Source organism: Diabrotica virgifera, chromosome 9 (genome assembly GCF_917563875.1).
Source record: "Diabrotica virgifera virgifera chromosome 9, PGI_DIABVI_V3a".
In the NCBI taxonomy this organism is placed as follows: domain Eukaryota; kingdom Metazoa; phylum Arthropoda; class Insecta; order Coleoptera; family Chrysomelidae; genus Diabrotica; species Diabrotica virgifera.
Window position 1 is genome coordinate 27,746,641 of NC_065451.1, and position 20,086 is coordinate 27,766,726.

Genomic DNA, 20,086 nt, shown 5'->3' on the forward strand with positions numbered 1-20,086 from the left:
ATTTGTTAATAAAACAATCTCATATTTTGACCACCCTGTAAGAAACTTTGTTGCAATAAGCATCTGTTAAAGTATGCTAAATAGTCTATTAGTAAGATCCAAGAAAGAATTTGTTACTGATTCTTAGATTCGTAGATATTTATTTTTTTCTAAAACCTTACATTTTTATAAAAAATCAAAATAAATCAAAACACCCTGTATTTAGGTATAGGGAACCCTTATGAAAGTATAGTTTATTTTTTAAAGTCAATTCAATAATACAAAAAATATAACTTTGATATATAACTCTTTTTTGGCGCACCCTGTATAATTCACATTATTTTTAGATTGTAGTATTAATGGTCCTGTATATTTCTGTGAACAATTTTTGAAGTTATACTTCTTTAGGCGCGATTTCATTGAGGGTGAAATTTTATTGATCTGCGCGCATGCGCACACCGACAGTATGGTATTAGTCGTTATACGGGCTCTGATTGGGTGTTGAAATGATCTGTCAATAATAAATAATTGTTCAATATGGAAGTTATCGGTAAACAAAAATATTGTATATATTAGTTTTTATTGTTGTGAGGACAGAAATAAAATCAAATTTATAATTATAGTGACTTTTTAAATAGTTTTGAAAAGCCGCAGGTACGTAATTCTAAATGTTTCAGTTGTATTCCAATAAAAAATGATCTTCATATCTATCTATTTGGAAAATGTAAAAAAAAATAATGTAGTTACCTATTAGTAGGCAATGCTTTAATTTACATAATCTGACTACGAACAAACTTTCTACAAATCTTCATCTAATATATCGTTTTCTTACTCTATATTTTGTTGTATTTCAACAACAACATATTGAACAATTATTGTTCAGAAATCATTTGTGGCATTTTTCAATGTGTTTGTGTGTGTTTTATTCTTTTATTTTTTTAATTTTTGGTATTGTTTTAATAAAAATTTTTGGAAAGTAGTAGAGAAACTGTTTAAAGTACATATATTGATTTCATTGAAATCATATAATAGAAGTAAAACTTCTTACGTGCGTACAAAGTACACACACATTCTTTTTTTTTTAATATTAAGTGGTTTTCCGTACAGACACCGAGGCGAATAAGATGAACCACCCTGTATTATCAAATGGGACATTTTACTGTGGAGAGAAAAAAACTACATGATTCATTATTAAAAACATGAATTCAAGTTCTGATGTACCTGTGTGTAATTCATTTATCAAGAATCAAATTATAAAAAAAGAAAGTGTCATCATATCATCATGTATTAATAGAGGTTTAATCGTGACCCCCAGGCCATACGATAGATTATTAGGTGAAAAGTTGTTTGTGGGTGGACTTTGCCAACTTTTAACGTATTCTTTAAATTTAATTTAAATGTTTAATATGAACATGTTCATACTCTAAAAATAACTATCTGTACGTGAATAGTTTATTGTGCATTCTAAAGATGATAGGATTTTGTACGTCTTAAATTAAACTATGTAGTCTTTTTTTAACTTTGAACAATGCTAATTGTTGGCCTTTAATCGAGTCAACTTGATTCAGAACTTGAACTTGAATTATTGTTTGCACTTAATTGATTGTACAAACGAGTTTTTCATTTAGGAAAGTTAACATAAACATTAGGAAATGGGCAATATAAGTTAAAGTAAATATTTTTGTAGTTTATGTTAGTTTCTCCAGTGTCTACGTGCGTGACAGCTCGTACGATCAGGTGTGAGCAATAAGAATAGTTCAGTCTATACTCAATTTCGAAATGCATGATAGTATTGTCACAGTATATAGAGGTTCCACAGTAAAACCACTGCTCTGTCGGCGCTTTGATCTCAAGAAGTAATACCGGCAGTACGCAATTGGTAGTTCACCAGTGGTGGATGCGGGTTTTCCCTGTTAAAATCTGTAAGTTTCTATGCGACTAGCAATGCGAGAGTGGGGCAAAAGCGACTAAGATCATTGCGCGGTCGCCATGCGTGACTACAGACTTTACTTCCAATTTTTCGGAGAGTGGTTCTACTGTCCCTCTTTATACTGTGGTATTGTTTTCCTCCTCCTCCTTCTACGGCCCTAGAGCCCAAATTGAGCCTTGGCCTCCTTTATTTTTGCCTCCACCCTTGTTTGACTGTGGCTGCTCTTCTCCATGCACGGACTCCTAAAAGTGCTTGTGCATCGCTGCTTACTGTATCTTACCAGCGCTTTCTTAGCTTTCCAGCCAGTCTCTTTCCCTGCATTCTAGCGTTCAGTGGTCTTTTTGGTGGCCTATCCTCTCACATTTTTATCACATGTCGGGCCCATTGCAATCTTTGTATCATAATGAGGTCTGAAAGGTGTGTTTCCTTATAAAGTTGATAAAGCTCGTTGTTGTATCTAATTTAGAAGATTCTGTTTTCCTTCACAGATCCTAGTATTCTCTTCAGTACTTTCCTTTCGAACGTGTCGAGTTTGTTTTTGGATGTTTCATTCAGGACCCATGGTTCACTGCCATAGCATTGTTTTATTACAGTAAAATCAGTTGGATGGAGTTCTTATCATAGTTTTAACATTGAGAGTGTCCTCCAACAAATACTGGATAGATTGTCCAAAAGGGTTAGCGCATTCCCAGATTAGAATATAGCACAAAAGGAGCTATTCCTAAGTATTTTAATGCCAGATAGTTTGAGGATAATGGAATGGAATTTAAATGGATTACTCCAACATCAACAAGAATTGCAACATCTAGGCATTTGAAAAATTGGCAGTATATACGTATATGGCTTTCTATACGTTACATCCTGATAATACAACCAGAGGTGGGAGTGCTAGCATAATAAACGAAGCTATCAGACATCATCAAGAAATAAGCTATAAAACAGAAATGTTTCGAGCTACTTCAGCAAGTGTTAAAACAAAATCTCTTGAGCTTATCGTTACTGCTATCTACTCTCCATAAAAACATATCCCAAAAAAAAATCATTATCTAGAATTTTTGAATCTTCTTCTTTTGGTGCCTATTTGTTTCGAATATTCGGGATCATTCCCTGTGTAGAGGCACTACACAGGTGTTCTGATGAGATTACGTTAAAATCGAAATACGTATAAGCACATAGTGGAGAACCTTTTCTGTAATCAAATCTGAATCATCTTTACTTTTATTTTATATTTTTGATGGATTCGACCGTTACTTGATGGAAGTTCATTTTATCTAACAATAAAACACTGAAAACGTTTGTTTTCTATACTTCCACAAAATGTATTACAACTAAGTGACTACAGCTGTTTCGGCAGAGTGCCTTTCTCAAGTGATTTAGATTACTATGGGTTTGCCTTTTTAAAGTCTTTAACTGAAGAGGTTAAGGAGTGGGGAGCTGTTTGTTTCGAGTTGGTCATTCAGAATTCTATCTGTATTTTTTAATTTATTAATTTTTATAGATTCTAATAAAGATAGCTTAAGGCCTTTATTTTGAATGTATTTGAAACTGTTCATTAAAAGAATGATTATGATCTAGAAGGTGAAGTGCGTATGTAGAAGTGTCTGTTTTTCTATTGTTGAAAGCCCTTTTGTGTTCTGCTATCCGTTTGTCAAAGGTTCTGCCAGTTTGACCGATGTAAGTTTTCGGACAGTCACCACAAGTTAGTTTGTAAACCCCACTCTGTAGTTGTTTTCGCTTTCGGCTCTTATTGTTCTTAATATATTTGCTTAAGTTGTTGTTAGTTCTGAAAGCTGGTGTTATTCCATTCTTTTTTATGTATCTGGCTATTTTTGTTGTTATTTTGCCAGTATATGTGATAGAGCAGAAGGTACTGGGTTCTTTCTGTGGTGGTGGATAGACTAATTTCAGGGCTTTCTTATGGAGTTTTTGGTTTAAAATTTTGTTAACTGTTTGTTCGTTATATCCATTGTTTACTGCTATTTGTTTAATGATGTTCAGTTCTATCTCCAAGTTATTTTTTGACATCGGAATTTCTGTCAGTCTATGTATCATGCTATGGTAGGCTGCTAATTTGTGTTGTGTAGGATGGGATGAAGAATTGTGTATCGTAGTGTCAGTATGGGTAGGTTTATGATATACGGAGAACTCATGTTTGTTGTGTAGTCTGGTAATTGTTACATCTACAAAGTTTATGAACTTATTCTGTTATGTTTCTATTGTAAACTCAATATTACTATGAAGTGAATTAATGTATGCTAGAAATTGGTCAAGTTGCCTGTTAGTTCCTGTTAAAGCATACTAGTATATCATCCATGTATCTCTACCAATATAAGAACTGTTTAAATACGGGATGTTTAGAAATTGTTGTTTCAAGCTGGTTCATAAATATATCTGATAGCAATGGGCTTAGAGGATTACCCATAATAAGTCCTGCACTGTTGTTTGTATATATTTGATTATTGAATTCAAATTAGTCTTGATTTATGCAAATTGCAAACCTGACCACCCAATAAGGCCTGTAGTTTCTGTTTATACAGCTCCGTCATATAAACTTTCAAAAAAACTGTCAGATATTATTACAGAATACACTAAATTTTCACCTAAATTCACCGTAAAAAATACACTAGAACTAGTTAATAAAATACATTTTCAATTGCCCAACAACTCCAGACTAATCTCATTTGACGTAAAAAATATTTTTCGTAGTGTTCCTCCTACAGAAACTTTTGTTTTAGTTAAAAATCTTTTAGACCATAATAGTACAAATCCGATCATTGCATCTCAAATTTTACACCTTCTTGAAATTTGCATAAATCAAGACTATTTTAAATTCAATAATCAAATATATACAAACAACTAACAGTGCAGGACTTATTATGGGTAATCCTCTAAGCCCATTGCTATCAGATATATTTATGAACCAGCTTGAAACAACAATTTCTAAACATCCCGTATTTAAACAGTTCTTATATTGGTGGAGATACGTGGATGATATACTAGAATGCTTTACAGGAACTAACAGGCAACCTGACCAATTTCTAGCATACATTAATTCACTTCATAGTAATATTGAGTTTACAATAGAAACAGAACAGAATAAGTCCATAAACTTTCTAGATGTAACAATTACCAGACTACACAACAAACATGAGTTCTCCGTATATCATAAACCTACCCATACTGACACAACGATACAGAATTTATCATCCCATCCTACACAACACAAATTAGCAGCCTACCATACATATACTGACAGAAATTCCCATGTCAAAAAATAACTTCGAGATAGAACTGAACATCATTAAACAAATAGCAGTAAACAATGGATATAACGAACAAACAGTTAACAAAATTTTAAACCAAAAACTCCATAAGAAAGCCCTGAAATTAGTCTATCCACCACCACAGAAAAACCCAGTACCTTCTGCTCTATCACATATACTGGCAAGATAACAAAATAGCCAGATACATAAAAAAGAAAGGAATAACACCAACTTTCAGAACTAACAACAACTTAAGCAAATATATTAAGAACAATAAGAGCCGAAATAGAAAACAACTACAGAGTGGGGTTTACAAACTAACTTGTGGTGACTGTCCGAAAGCTTACATCGGTCAAACTGGCAGAACCTTTGACAAACGGATAGCAGAACACAAAAGGGCTTTCAACAATAGAAAAACAGACACTTCTACATACGATCACCTTCTAGATCATAATCATTCTTTTAATGAACAGTTCCAAATTCTGCATATTCAAAATAAAGGCCTTAAGCTATCTTTATTAGAATCTATGGAAATTAATAAATTGAAAAATACAGATATAATTCTGAATGACCAACTCGAGACAAACAGCTCCCCACTCCTCAACCTCTTCAGTTAAAGACTTTTAAAAACGCAGACCCATAGTAATCTAAATCACTTAAGAAAGGCACTCTGCCGAAGAAGCTGTAGTCACATAGTGATAATAAATTTTGTGGAAGTATAGAAAACAAACGTTTTCAGTGTTTTATTGTCAGATTTTATATCTTTATTTACTTTTGTGAAACCACATGTCTTGTGAGAACGACAGGCCTTGTGAGAACGACAGGTCGTGAATGCAATTGTAGATTCCGTTGTCGAGTATTTCACTCTGTTTTGCTTTATTTTTCCATCTTAAAAAGCGCAGAGGGTAAATATTTCGAATTGTATTTCCTTAATCATTTGATTTATAATCCATAGTATTTATTGTGAAACAATAGTCGCCATCTATTGGTCAAGTTGGACACTTCTAGGTATTCCCCATATAATCCACTTAACAATTATTTACTTTCATTTTTTTTTAATGTTTTATTTAAACAAAAACTGTATTATGTACGTTACACAGAGAAACTTTTTTTTGTGAATGTCTATATAATCACTAATTAGGCTAATGAGACAGTAATCTATTCCATTTTTATGGCGTCACATTTGCAATATATACGTTTTATCAAAATTCGAAGTAAATGTGAGTATGAAATAGCTATTTGTATAACAAGGGAGGAAAGTGCTACTTTTCCTCCCGAAAATGAAGCTCACTGCCCGACGCGTAGCGAAGGGCATTAATCATTCAAGGGAGGAAAAGGCACTTTACTCCCATGTTATACATAATATGGTTTTTCCACCTTCCTCAAATAACAAGTAATTTTTTCATTTTTACTTAATTTATTTATGTAACTAACCAACAAAATTTATTAGAACTAAAACTAACAAGTAGGTACAATATAACTGTCAACTGTCAAATATAAGTCAAATTATTAATGTAAACATTGTTAAATCAAAATAACAATTTACTGTTTTTACCATTCTGCAAAATACAGAGTGTCTTATAAATAAACGTTAAAATGTATAGATACTTACGTAATAGAAAATAGATATTGTACAGGGCGTCAATAAGTTATATTTCATGAATGAAATACCATGACGACACTTTTACTTTTCCTCCCTAGGGAGGAAAAGTACAACTTTGCTCCCTACAATCAGGTCCGGAAAAGTATACTCTCGGTAGAGGTAGGTGGAAAAAAAGTTTTCTATAGAGGGTTCATTGTAATGTTGATATAACTCGTGTAACCTTATTCTCCATATACCATTGTCGAAGATGGGTCCCAATATCTTTCTTTCGAAAGTATTAATACGATTTATTGTTTTTTTCTGCCATGATCCACAGGGCCGGATTTAAGGGAGGGCAGGCTGAGCAGCTGCCCGGGGCCCCCACATTCCGGGGGCCCCCACAAAATCCCAAACATAAAAAAGTCAGCACATTATTCACATAAAATAATTTTTGTTTTATGCAAACATAATTATGTATATCAAAAATAATTTCTTATTTATCGTTATCTTGGGTTGGCACTACGCCACTGAGTATAATAACATTGATCAAAACATTGCTTACTCCACATTTACAAAGTATGAACTTAAATTTGAGCCAAACTTGCCTCCTACGCCTACAATAATTTATTTGCCTTCTAAATCATATTCTACATTCTACATCATGCATATTTTTTAAATACCCTTTTTGCGTGGATTGCAAAATACTCAGAACATAATCAAGTGGAATTCAGTATTTTTTGTTGAGTCATAATTTGGTTACGAGTTTGACCTTAAATTATCCCGTTGACAAAAATTGTGGCATAAGCAAATCTGAAAATCTGGCACTAAACCACTCATTTGTTTTGTGACTTTGTGCTCCTTGCAGAAAAAATAATAATTGTCAGCTGTAATACTATTTACGATAATCTAGTAAAACAGCAATATTACTCACCACTTACCTGTTTGTATTATTTCGTACTGTTACCCCTGTTGAAAAAGGTAAGTTTTTACTTTATTTTTGTGATAGCCTAGAAGTTTCCTATCTAGTATTTGGAGGGTTGGGGACTTTTAAAATATAAAAATTTAAATAAAGTCGTGCTACTCATACAAACATGGTCAGGCCAGGCCGGAAAATTTTAAGTTGTACATTGGATTGTTAACTGTTAAATAATTGGGATACAAGTGCTAATTTCTAAAATCATTCAAAAGGTGCGTATTAAATAAAATTGTGCTGTGTGCTCTCATTGTTACTGGTACCTATAATAGTCAATTGACTCACGGTTTTTTCTGAAAATTTTAAAGAACCGCTTGAATTGACATGAAATTTGGCATACACATAAATAATAACATGTCAAAGAAGCAAAGTGAATTTTGCCGACTTGTGCTTTTGCCCTGGAGGTGAGTTTCACCCCTCCTCGGTTGTGAAAAAATAAGTTCAAAATAAGTCCGGAAATGGATAAACTGACGAATTCTAAGCAACTTTTGTTCTATAGCATTTTTTCACTAAGTTAATACTTATGTAGTGTTATTATTTTAGTCATTCATCATCATCAGTAGCTCGACAATCATTTTCGGTCCTGGCTTGTTCTAGGATTTTCCGCCATTCTGTTTTGTTCCTTGCTTTGTTTTTTCAGTGGTTAATCTTAAGTGTTTTCAGATCTTGTTCCACTTGTTCCATGTATATAAGTTTGGGTCTTTCCTTTGTCCTTCTCCCTACTGGTGTCTGCCTCATTATATGTTTTGGTGTTTCAGTCTTCAACATCCGTTCAACATGGCCCATCCAGTGCAGACGTCTGATCTATATGGATGTTATGGCGTCGGGTTCGTTGTATGCTGCGTAAGGGGGTTGTTTCTCTGGTATCCGTTTGATGCAGTATAATTCCATCATATAGTGGATATCTGTTTTTTTTTTACTTTTCTTTGAAGAAGTCTGTTATTACTTCAGTTATTTGAAGTAAATTTGCGAGTAAATATGTTCATTTTTCGACAAAAAAAACTCGTTTTTAGACGGTTTTTTGCAAATGACTAAAAAAGTAAGTATTTTATCGAAAAAACATTCTTATCAAAAATATAAGTGTAGCTTATGAATAAGTGAAAAAAATGATGTATGTATGAATTCTAGAGAGCAAGTCCAACCTTGCTGTCTCTAACTACAGTGAAGAGTGATCATTCCCAAAACAAAAATTAATTAAAAATCGCCTTCGATCTATGATGGGCCAAGAGCGTTTCATCTCTCTATAATGAGCATTAAACACGATGTCTTAAAGGAACTAAACAGATATGTCAGACATAGTTAAGGAATTTTCAATTCAAAAATCTAAATAATACCCAGACTTTAACCATACATTTTACAATATTTATTTTAAATATTTTACGGTAACATGTTACACCTCTTGTATTTTTTATTATTTAAAAATATATTTATAAATGTAGATCAACATTTTTTTAATTTTTAAAAGGGAAAACTCTATGCTTGGCTGTATACCATAGTTATAACAACAATTTTTTAATGGTAGGAGGTAGGGTCCCACACCAATTCTGCCCAGGGGCCCCCACTGCCTTAAATCCGGCTCTGATGATCCATGTTTCTGCCCGTATGTTGCTATTGGTCGTATGACGGTTTTATATATTTTAAACTTTACTTCCCTATTTCTTTGCATCCAAACACCTGTGACAGAGAAGTATGCTTTGCTAGCAAGCATTATCCTTTTCCATATTTCCTCCTCCTCAGTTATCACTTATCGGTATGCCGAGTTTTGCAAGTTTAGATGCTTGTATTAGGGCATTTTCTTCAAGCTCCACATAAAGTTCTGTGATGTTTCATACGGTTTACATTATTAAACCAATACTCTTTCATTATTTTAACATTTTTTATTTGCTTTTTATCAGCTCAAGTATTAAATTTATAATTGTATCAATTAGAAATAAATATTTTTGTCTATTTGATCAAACATAATTTGTAGAGTATATACAGTTGTTGTATAATATAATTTCACAATAATAGCCATTTACTAAAAATTCGTTTTCACTTATAGTCCATTCATTAACGGTAAAATATTGCAAAACCTTTAAATTTTTAAAGAACCGCTTGGATTGACATGAAATTTGGCATACACACAGTTAACAAGTCAAAGAAAAAAAGTGATATCGTGCCGATATGTGCTTTTGCCCTGGGGGTGGTTTTCACCCCCTCTTGGGGGTTAAAAAATATTCGTCCAAACAAAGTCAGGAAATGGGTAAACTGGCTAATTTAAAGTAACTTTTGTTCTATAGAGTTTTTTCACTTTTCGAGTTATTTGGCAGTGAATATGTTCATTTTTTCAACAAAATAACCACGCTTTTAGACGGTTTTTCGCAAATAACTTAAATTGTAAGTATTTTGTCGAAAAAGCATTCTTAGCAAAAATATAGCCTATAAAAAATTTAAAAAAATAGTGAATATATCACGTTTTTTTATTTAGTAGACGCAGAGTTATAGCTAATGAAATATAGGTTCATATTCGTCAAATTCCAAGTGGAATACTTTAACGTGAAATAACCAAAAATGAAGCACATTTCGGGGAAAACTCATTTAAACTTATTTAAAATGTTTAAAAAAAGCTTCATTTTTGTTTTATCAAAAAAAATTCTAGCATCAAAATTAAACAAGTTACGCTCAAAATAAAGTTAGTCCCTTTTGGTTTTGGTAAAAAAATCGAGAAAATCACCCCCTAATTAGTATCTTAAATGAACTTAATCGTAACGACTTCACAAGTTTCTTGACTCGTGTATATATTGTTTATATGATCTGTAAGTTTCATCGGTTCAAAGTCCTTATTATTGAAACGGCTGTAGTTAAAAGGGGTTGAACGAGTCACTGATCACGAATGTATGCAAATTTAGAAACACCAAATCTTGATCAATTTTTGTCTAACAGAAAAACAAAAAAATACATGATATTCAGAAAAGCAAATCTGACTTTTTTTGTATTTCGAGACTTTTGGTATCTCTAACAATTTTTAAGTTATTTTGAAAAAAAGCATATTTTTCAAAATTTAAATTTTTAAAAATTTTACTTTGAAACCAAATTTTTTCAAAAATAAACACTTTGAATCGATGAAACTTACAGATCATATAAACACAATATAAGTAAAATAATTTATGGAGCGGCAACGATTAATTTCATTTAAGTTGCTAATTAGGGGGTGGTCTTCCCGATTTTTTTTTTTGCAAAAACAAAAGGGACCAACTTTATTTTGAGCGTAACTTGCTTAAATTTAATGCTAGAAACTTTTCGTAAAAACAGAAATAAAGCTTTTTTTAAATACTTTAAAAAAGTTAAAATGGGTTTTCCCCAAAAAGTGCTTAATTTTTTTGATATTTCACGTCGAAATATTCTATTTGAAATTTGGTGAATATGAATCTATATTTCATTGGCTATAACTCTGGTTCTACGAGATCCAGAGACCTAACGCGTACACCATTTTTTTTTACTTTTTTATAGGCTATATTTTTGCTAAGAACGGTTTTTTCGACAAAATACTTACTTTTTGAGTTATTTGCGAAAAACCGTCTAAAAATGTGGTTATTTTGTTGAAAAATGAACATATTGACTCGCAAATAACTCGAAAAGTGTTGACTTGGCGAAAAAGCTCCATAGAACAAAAGTTATTTAAAATTAGTCAGTTTACCCATTTCCGGAGTTGTTTTGGACATATATTTTTTCACCCCCAAGAGGGGGTGAAAGTCACCCCCAGGGCAAAAGCACACGTCGGCACAATATCACTTTTTTTCTTTGACATGTAAGCTATGCGTATGCCAAATTTCATGTCAATCCAAGCGGTTCTTTAAAATTTAGAGCAAAAACCGTGAAAGAATGGACTATTAATGTTTTGATTAAACTTATTTGTAAATCAATAATTACGTTTGTGCCATGATCCGTTGGAACAACTACTGTAAATCATCCTTATTTTCAACAGTAAAAAAAATGAAAAGGTTAACCCCTTCGGTACGGACCATCGTACGGAAGTCTCACCTATATACGAATACAATTAATTATTTCCACCTCTAGATTTGAATATGAACATTTGGATCGAACAAAAATACCTTAAATATGATGCAGACGTCTGCACCGCCGTATATGGCGAACGCAAGCTCATGAGGCACCTGTGTGAATGTCAGTGTGACAGTCAAGCATGATGCACACGGGTGCATCACCGTATTGAGGGGTTAAAAGTGATGGTACCTTGATTGAATAATAATATGATTGGGAGTAATAAATAAAACCTATCTATCTTTTAGTTCAGGGCGCATCTGTTTTGAGATGGACGTTGAGAGGTGACTCAAATTTTTTTGCAGAAATTGCTTGAAAATAACTCAAATAATAATATTTGAGTTATCCTCCCACTCAAAATGGTCCGGAACATTGTTTAAATAATCAAAATGTCAAAATATGAAGGAAAAATTTGATTTTTTTATTGGTTTTCTGATTATAACTTTAAAACTGTTCATTTCTGAGAAAAGTTGTACTAACATAAAAGTTGCGTAATTAAATTTCCTACAATATAAAATTGGTTATAAATTTAAAAAATAGTCATCCTTGTTGCAAAATAGCAATAATTGCGAAAAAAAACCATACAAAAACAAGTATTCGCATTTTACGTTTTTCAACCATTTATGCTAAACTTAGGACCTTCATATTTTACCCAGAAAAACTTTATGATATAGTAAAATAACACTGTAAATTTCATTAAGATCGGTTTAATAGATTTTGCAAAATAAATTTTGCAATCCAGCTTTCGCCAAAAAAAATCATTTTTTTTTAATCTTGCAGGACTGAAAATAAAGCAGATAGTAAGTTGAATTTTTTTTTTGCTTATAGAAGTGTACTGTACCTTTCCTTTTTTAATTTGCAAAATTAAAATCGATTAATTACCACGGCGTCAGGAAATTTTTTAAATAAACATTAATCTTTGGTGCTACGCGCAGGACAGCGGTGTTCGATTCACACAAGTTGATTTCCTCCAAAATTTCTTCAAATCTTTATCTAATATATTATTTTCTTACTCTATATTTTGTTGTATTTTAATATTTTAATTCCATAAAAATCAAACTAATTGTATTATTGTTTGTGAAATATTGTTTAAACAATTGCATATGTTCAAAAATAATAAACTTTTATTCTCTAAGTTAAAATATATTAACAAAGAAAGTTTTTGCTAAAAAAAGTTATTTCAAAGGATAGAGTATGTGTTTTTATTTTGCAATAAACAAATTTATTTATTTATATCGAAATGTAATAGAAATTAAAATGTATCAATCATTATCAAAGGTCGTTGGAATGCCCAATCAGGGCAAACTATCCGCTGTCCTGAGCGTAGCACCCATAATTAATGTTTATTTAAAAAAATTCCTGACGCCGTGGTAGTTTATCGATTTTAATTTTGCAAATTGCAAATGAAATGTACAGTACACTTCTATATGCAAAAAAAAATTTAACTTGCTATCTGCTTTATTTTCAGTCCTGTAACATTTTGAAAAAATGGATTTTTTTGCGAAAGCTGGATTGCAAAATTTATTTTGCAAATTATATTGAACCGATCTTAATGAAATTTACAGTATTGTTTTAGTGTATCATAAAGCTTTTTTGGGTGAAATATGAAGGTCCTAAGTGTAGCATAAATGGTTGAAAAACGTAAAATGCAAATATTTGTTTTTGTATGGTTTTTTCGCAATTATTGCTGTTTTGCAACTAGGGTGACTATTTTTTAAATTTTTAACCAATTCTATATTGTAGGAAATTTAATTACGCAACTTTTATGTCAGTACAACTTTTCTCGGAAATGAATAGTTTTAAAGTTATATTCAAAAAACGAAGAAAAAAATCGAATTTTCCCTTCATTTTTTGACATTTTGATTATTTAAACAATGTTCCGGACCTTTTTGAGAGGGAGGATAACTCAAATATTATTATTTGAGCTATTTTCAAGCAATTTCTGCAAAAAATTTGAGTCACCTCTCAACGTCCAAATGTACTAATATTTTTACAGATGCGCCCTGGTCTAGATGTCCACATTGTATTTTTTATTGTAAGCTGTGTTTGCTATCCTGATTTTTTATTAATTTTTTCCTCTTTCGGAACAGGTTTCGAAAAGGGAAGGGGATTCCTCGTTGATGCAACTCAAAGAAGAATTCCGAACGTACGACGCCCTCCGTCGAGAACACGACGCCCAGATCGTTCAAATAGCAACCGAAGCAGGATTAAGAATTGCCCCGGACCAATGGTCGGCTCTACTATACGGAGACACCGCGCATAAATCGCATATGCAGAGCATCATCGACAAACTTCAGACTCCACAGAGCTTCGCTCAATCCGTGCAGGAATTGGTGATTGCTTTACAGAGAACGGGGGATCCCGGGAAGTTGTCGGTGTTGAGGAACCATTTGGATTTGTTGGCTGCGATTGATCCTAGTCCTGGTAAGTAGATGATCATTTTTCTGTTTTTTTTTTTTTTTTTTTGAGTGAATTTGATGGCCTTGGCCGAGCCAATTAGCCAGATATTTTGTTATTTTAAAAACAAACAAATTTGATTTTTCAATCAGAGGAATTTTTTCTGTATTTCTAACTCTAAATACATAACAAACTAACATTATTATCTACAATTATTATCTAAATAATACTCTGTTTTGGTTGTTCATTTTTTTTTTCTAAATTTTTATTTTTTTTTGTATTTTTTTTGCATTTTTTTTTTATTTTGTTAATTTGTTTTTTTTATTAATTTTTTTTATTGTTATTTTTTATAAATTGTTTTTTTTTACTACGCTAAGACGTAAACCCGATTCATCCTCGCGGAGGTTTACATCTTCTTAGTTTTTTTTTTGCATTTTTTATTTTTCTGTTTTTTTTTGCATTTTTTATTTTTTTTTGTTCTTTTTTTCTTTTCTTTTTCTCTTTTTTTTTGTTCTTTTCTTTTTTCAATTATAATATACAATAATTACTTAAATCTACAGGATTTAAAACAAAATAACAACAAAACAAACATGTTTGTTTTGTTTTAACAAACATGCCTGCTTTGTTTTAATAAAATTTCTTAAATACAGGGTAAATTTTATTGCTACAATCTATATTTACAATTTTTGATATGTTCGTAAATTGTTTTTAATATATTAATCTCTTCAGAAAAAATCAAATTGTTCAGGTAGACGGGAAGTGGAATTTTTAATATATTAAGATTATCATAAAATTTGTTTATATTTACTGATTGATGTGAACATTCGAGGAGAATATGTAGTAGATTACCTTCTTTTCCACACTCACAGTTAGGTGACTCTGTGAGACCCAGACTGTACATATGAAGGGGGGTAAGAGCATGATTACATCTCAATCTATTTATAACTCTTATGAAATGGCGATTTGATACAGAATGAAACCATCTTTTAATGGGAATTTCAGGTCGCATTTGTTTGTAATTACTACCAGTTCTCGTGTTTCGATAATACCTTTGCCAATTTTCTTTTTGGTGTCGTCTACTAATAATAGCAATATCCGAAATGGGTAGTAAGTTCATGGGAAGTTCTTCGCCTATTTCTAGGGCGGATTTGGCTAGCCTGTCTACTATTTCGTTACCCCTAATGCCTGCGTGTCCCTTTATCCATGATATAATGATGTTTTTCCTAAATTTGCAATTTTATTATAAAGAGTCATAATTTCCAGTTCTATATGATTGAGTTGTTGGTACTTATATACGTTAGTTAATTTTTCTTTTTTCAGCTTTTTCTTATGCCCAGTCTTTTGCGGTATTTTCAATGACCATACATTGTGTTTTATCATAATTAACTGCCAAACCCCAGCTACCAAATTCTTCTTCCTTGTTTTTATCATGTAGACTGTACGATGTCGTATTTCTCTTCTGCTAAAAGTATTTGACCATCGGCAAACAAAAGACCATGGATATAGTTATCGTCAATTTGTACTCCCATCTGCTCACATTTCTTGTTCCAGTTTTTTAGTGTTTCATCCAAGTGTATAAAGTTTAAATAAATAAGGTTGGTGACAGGTAACAACCTTGTCGAAGTCCTTTATCGAATTTAAATTGTTCGGGGTAATTTTGCCCAACTTTTATTTTATATTCATTGTCTTCGTAAAGTGATTTTAAGGCATTTATGTATGTGATATTTACTCAGTGAGTTTCCATTGCTTTCCACAGGTTGTTTACTACCAAGACACAAGCATACTATAGTATGGTGGTAAGCAGGGCCACTTTATCCATTAGGCAATATAGGCAGTTGCCTAGGGCGGCACATTATGAGAGGGCGGCAAAAATACTGTACAATAAATATTTGTATATAAAAATTATGGATCTTCCTTCGGTCATTTAAGAGTATGAAACTCTTTCAAATTACTTTACTGCAAGGAAGCCAAAAAATTGTGCCCAAATAAAACATATAAAGAAACAAGAAAGAGAAAAAGAAAAATTCAATTTGACGAGGAGGCCGATGATGAACTAAACTTTTCAGCTAGCGATGAGATGAAAATCCACACATTCTATATTATAATCGACACTCTGATAAGAGACCTGAATAGACGTCTGGAATCTTATTGACTTATTTATCAACGTTTTCGTGTTATTAACAGATTTGCCAAAATTAATAGTCTAAGAGCTGGGAGCGGATTTTGTGCGTGATAAGTAATATGGAAAAACTATACGGGGATATGTTGAATTAGTTGTGTACATGACTTTCACCAACGGCCGGAAACCAGAGTTGGGGCCGAGGGTAGTTATAAGGGGTCAAAGTCGCGGATTTTATTATTTTTTTTATGACGCTCATGATCGAGATAGCGCACCAAAATTTGGGAAAAAGTAGGTCATGACGTAACTAAGTAAAATCTCTAGGGGCGGCACGCTGCGTGGCCGACAAAGAGGTGGGGGTAGGGGTGAATATAAAAAATATAAAGGGTTTTTTGCGACGTTCGTGATTGAGATAATGGACCAAAATTGACACACTGCGACTTTGACCCCTTAAAACTACCCTCATCCCCAACTCTGGTTTCCGGTTCTGGGGATTTTACTTAGCTAAGTCATGGTCTACTTATTCCCAAATTTTGGTGCACTATCACAATCTAGCACGTCTCATAAAACCCCTTATATCTTTTATATTCACACCTACCCCCACCCCTTTATCAGCCACGCAGCGTTCCGCCCCTGGAGATTATATTTAGTTACCTCATGACCTACTTATTCCCAAATTTTGGTGCACCATCTCGATCATGAGCGCCACAAAAAAAAATAATAAAAACGGCGATTTTGACCGCTTATAACTACCCTCATGCCCAACTCTGGTTTCCGGCTCTGAGGATTTTACTTGACTATGTCATGGTCTACTTATTCCCAAATTTTGGTACACTCTCTAAATCACGAACGTCGCAAAAGAAACCCTTATATTTTTTGTATTCACCCCTGCCCCACCCCTTTGTCGGCCACGCAGCGTGCCACGTCTGGAGATTTTACTTAATTACGTCATGACCTACTTATTCCCAAATTTTGGTGCACTCTCTCGATCATGAGCGTCACAAAAAAAAATAATAAAAACGGCGACTTCGACCCCTTATAACTACCCTCGCCCCCAACTCTGGTTTCTGGCTCTGGGGATTTTACTTAGTAATGTCATGATCTACTTATTTCCAAATTTTAGTCCACTATCTCAATCACGAACGTCGCAAAAAACCCTTTATATTTTTTATATTCACCCCTACCCCCACCTCTTTGTCGGCCACGCAGCGTTCCGCCCCTAGAGATTTTACTTAGTTACGTCATGACCTACTTTTTCCCAAATTTTGGTGCGCTATCTCGATCATGAGCGTCATAAAAAAAATTATAAAATCCGCGACTTTGACCCCTTATAACTACCCTCGGCCCCAACTCTGGTTTCCGGTAGTTGGTGAAAGTCATGTACACAACTAATTCAACATATCCCCGTATAGTTTTTCCATATTACTTATCACGCACAAAATCCGCTTCTATCTCTCCGACTATAAGCAATGAAGAAATTATTAAAGAGACTAAAAATCTGATACAAAATAAAGACGACCAAGATACATCATTCATAGGTGAATGCATTCACGTAAAGGGTCATTTGGATACCACAATAAAATCACCAATTGACATAATATCTTATTATAATATTTAAAGATGAGTTTTGCTATGATTTTTTTGCGACGGATATTCTTGAGTTGGGATTGATTTCATGTAATCGAATAAACTATCTTTTAGTAAAGTCGTCCCAGGAACGCAACTCATAAATATTGGCGATATCATTTTAAAGTCTTCTACTTTAAAATGTATAATATACGTCTGAATTGCCAATATAAATGGCATTATTAAGATTAAATAAATTATTAGAAGAATTTTTTGCTTCGAAACGTTAATAAATTCATTTTTTTAGTAAAATTGTGGCTTATTTCCCATAGAAAATACTTAATTATAAAAATGCCACAAGGAAATAGCTTCAGAACAACATTAATATTTTTTAGGAGAATCGTTAAAATTTCTATTTTTAATTTGACAGTTTTTTGACAATTATATTTTAAAATAAACAGGCAATCCAAATCAATCGTTTATTTGTTGGTGCAACTGGACATACAGTTGAGTCCCTGAATCTTTACCCGTGCGTCATCATTTAATTAAAGCATAAGAAATAAGTCGATGATAGTCGGAAATTAAAATTTACTAAAGGCAACAGTAAGTGACACTAAGTAGACTGCTTCTATTACGGATTAAAATTTGAGTTATCAAATATGTGTTTTATCTCGCGAGGTATTAATGACGCACGGGTAAAGACTCGTGGACTCAACTGTAAATGTTTTATTTGCTGATTTAGAGACAATACAAAAATGTGTTTTTAATTCGACAAATATTGTGTCGAATCGCACTTTGACCTTTTCAAGTAATCTTAATGCGAAAATAAATAGATTATTAAATTAATAACAAAGCAATAAAATTTTCATGTGATAACATAAAAAATGTTTGCTTTGAAAATGTGTTTATTACTTGCTTAATTTGGTTTATATTGCAGATTAATTATAATTTTTAAAAATTTAATTTATATTAAAGTTTATTATAAAACTGACTACAAAAAACCCAAAACCTACTAATTTTTTGCACTTGAATGAATCTCAATGAAATCTGTTGCATTTTATTTGTAAAAGCCTTAGAAAGCTTTGTGAACAAAAATGATGATGTCTAAATAAAAATTGCATAATTAAATAAGGAAAAGGCATTTTCCAAAGTACATTTGGAAGTGGTGAAAAATAGTAAATTTGTAATTCGGAAGTCATTGACGGAAATGAGTTCAATGTTACTACTCCGGAGTTATTGGGGTTGCTGAATGCGAATATCATGACGACGATAGTCTCAGAGGCATCTGGTGCCAAGGGCGTATTTTTTGTGAAAATTAGATAGAAAATCAGTGCAAGGTCATTACCGAGGGGGTTTTTGGGGTAGTTGAATACGAATAACCATGTTGGCGAAAGTATCCGAGCACCTGGGGCTCAAGACGAACTGTTTTTGTATCGAATTTCCATAAAACTTCAGGAAACGAGTCCTTCCTTGGCACCAGATGTCTCGGAGACCATCGCTGACATGTTATTCGTGTTCAGCGATCCCAAAACCTCCGAGTAATGACTTTGCACTGATTTGGTATCGAATTTCCACAAAACTCCGAGAGATTAGGCCCGTTTGGGTACCAGGTGCTCAGGAGTACAAAATATAATTTGTAGAAGGGACCAACAAGTAGAGGAGTCCAGGAACCGAAGCTTTTCACCTCGCAATTTTTACTAAATGGATCGATTTGCTTGAAAATTTTAGAATAATTAGTGGATAGTCCAAGGATCAAAATCTATATGATGTTGTAAGGCGCTTTTACCATGGGGGTGGAAATTTTTTATTATATTTTGACCGCAAAAGTTGATAAAAACATTCATTTTAAGCAAAAAATGTTCTATACATTTTTTTGATAAAATTAATATTTTTCGATTTATTCGCTATCAAAAGTGTTAGTTTTATATCGAAAAAATCAATTATTTTTTGATATTATACTAATTTATGATTCACTCAATTTTTGCAGTAGAAAATTTTTTTTCAAACCATGGTCTTGGGAATTAAATAACCTACAATTTCATATTTAAACATTTTTTCGTATATCTGATGCTAATCTTTCTATTCTGAAGAAAATGGCATTTTTTACCAAACTACAAAAATTTGTTATTCGCTTTTAACTCCACTTTTTTAAAAACTAATCATTCTAAGCCAGTGAAACTTCTGGAATCTATTACTAATACATAAGTAAAGAAGCATGAATAAGACAAATGACTAAAAA

General features: G+C 32.6%; 1 protein-coding gene across 3 annotated transcripts in view; it reads left to right on the forward strand.

The window, feature by feature from the left end:
• The window catches only part of LOC114328037 (roquin-1), a 143,279-nt gene that overhangs the window by 90,751 nt on the left and 32,442 nt on the right, over nt 1-20,086 (forward strand). For all 3 annotated transcript variants that reach the window (XM_028276778.2, XM_028276776.2, XM_028276779.2), the window contains one exon: nt 13,856-14,189. In XM_028276778.2, coding sequence (XP_028132579.1) covers nt 13,856-14,189 — 334 coding nt within the window. The remainder of the gene's footprint in view (nt 1-13,855; nt 14,190-20,086) is intronic.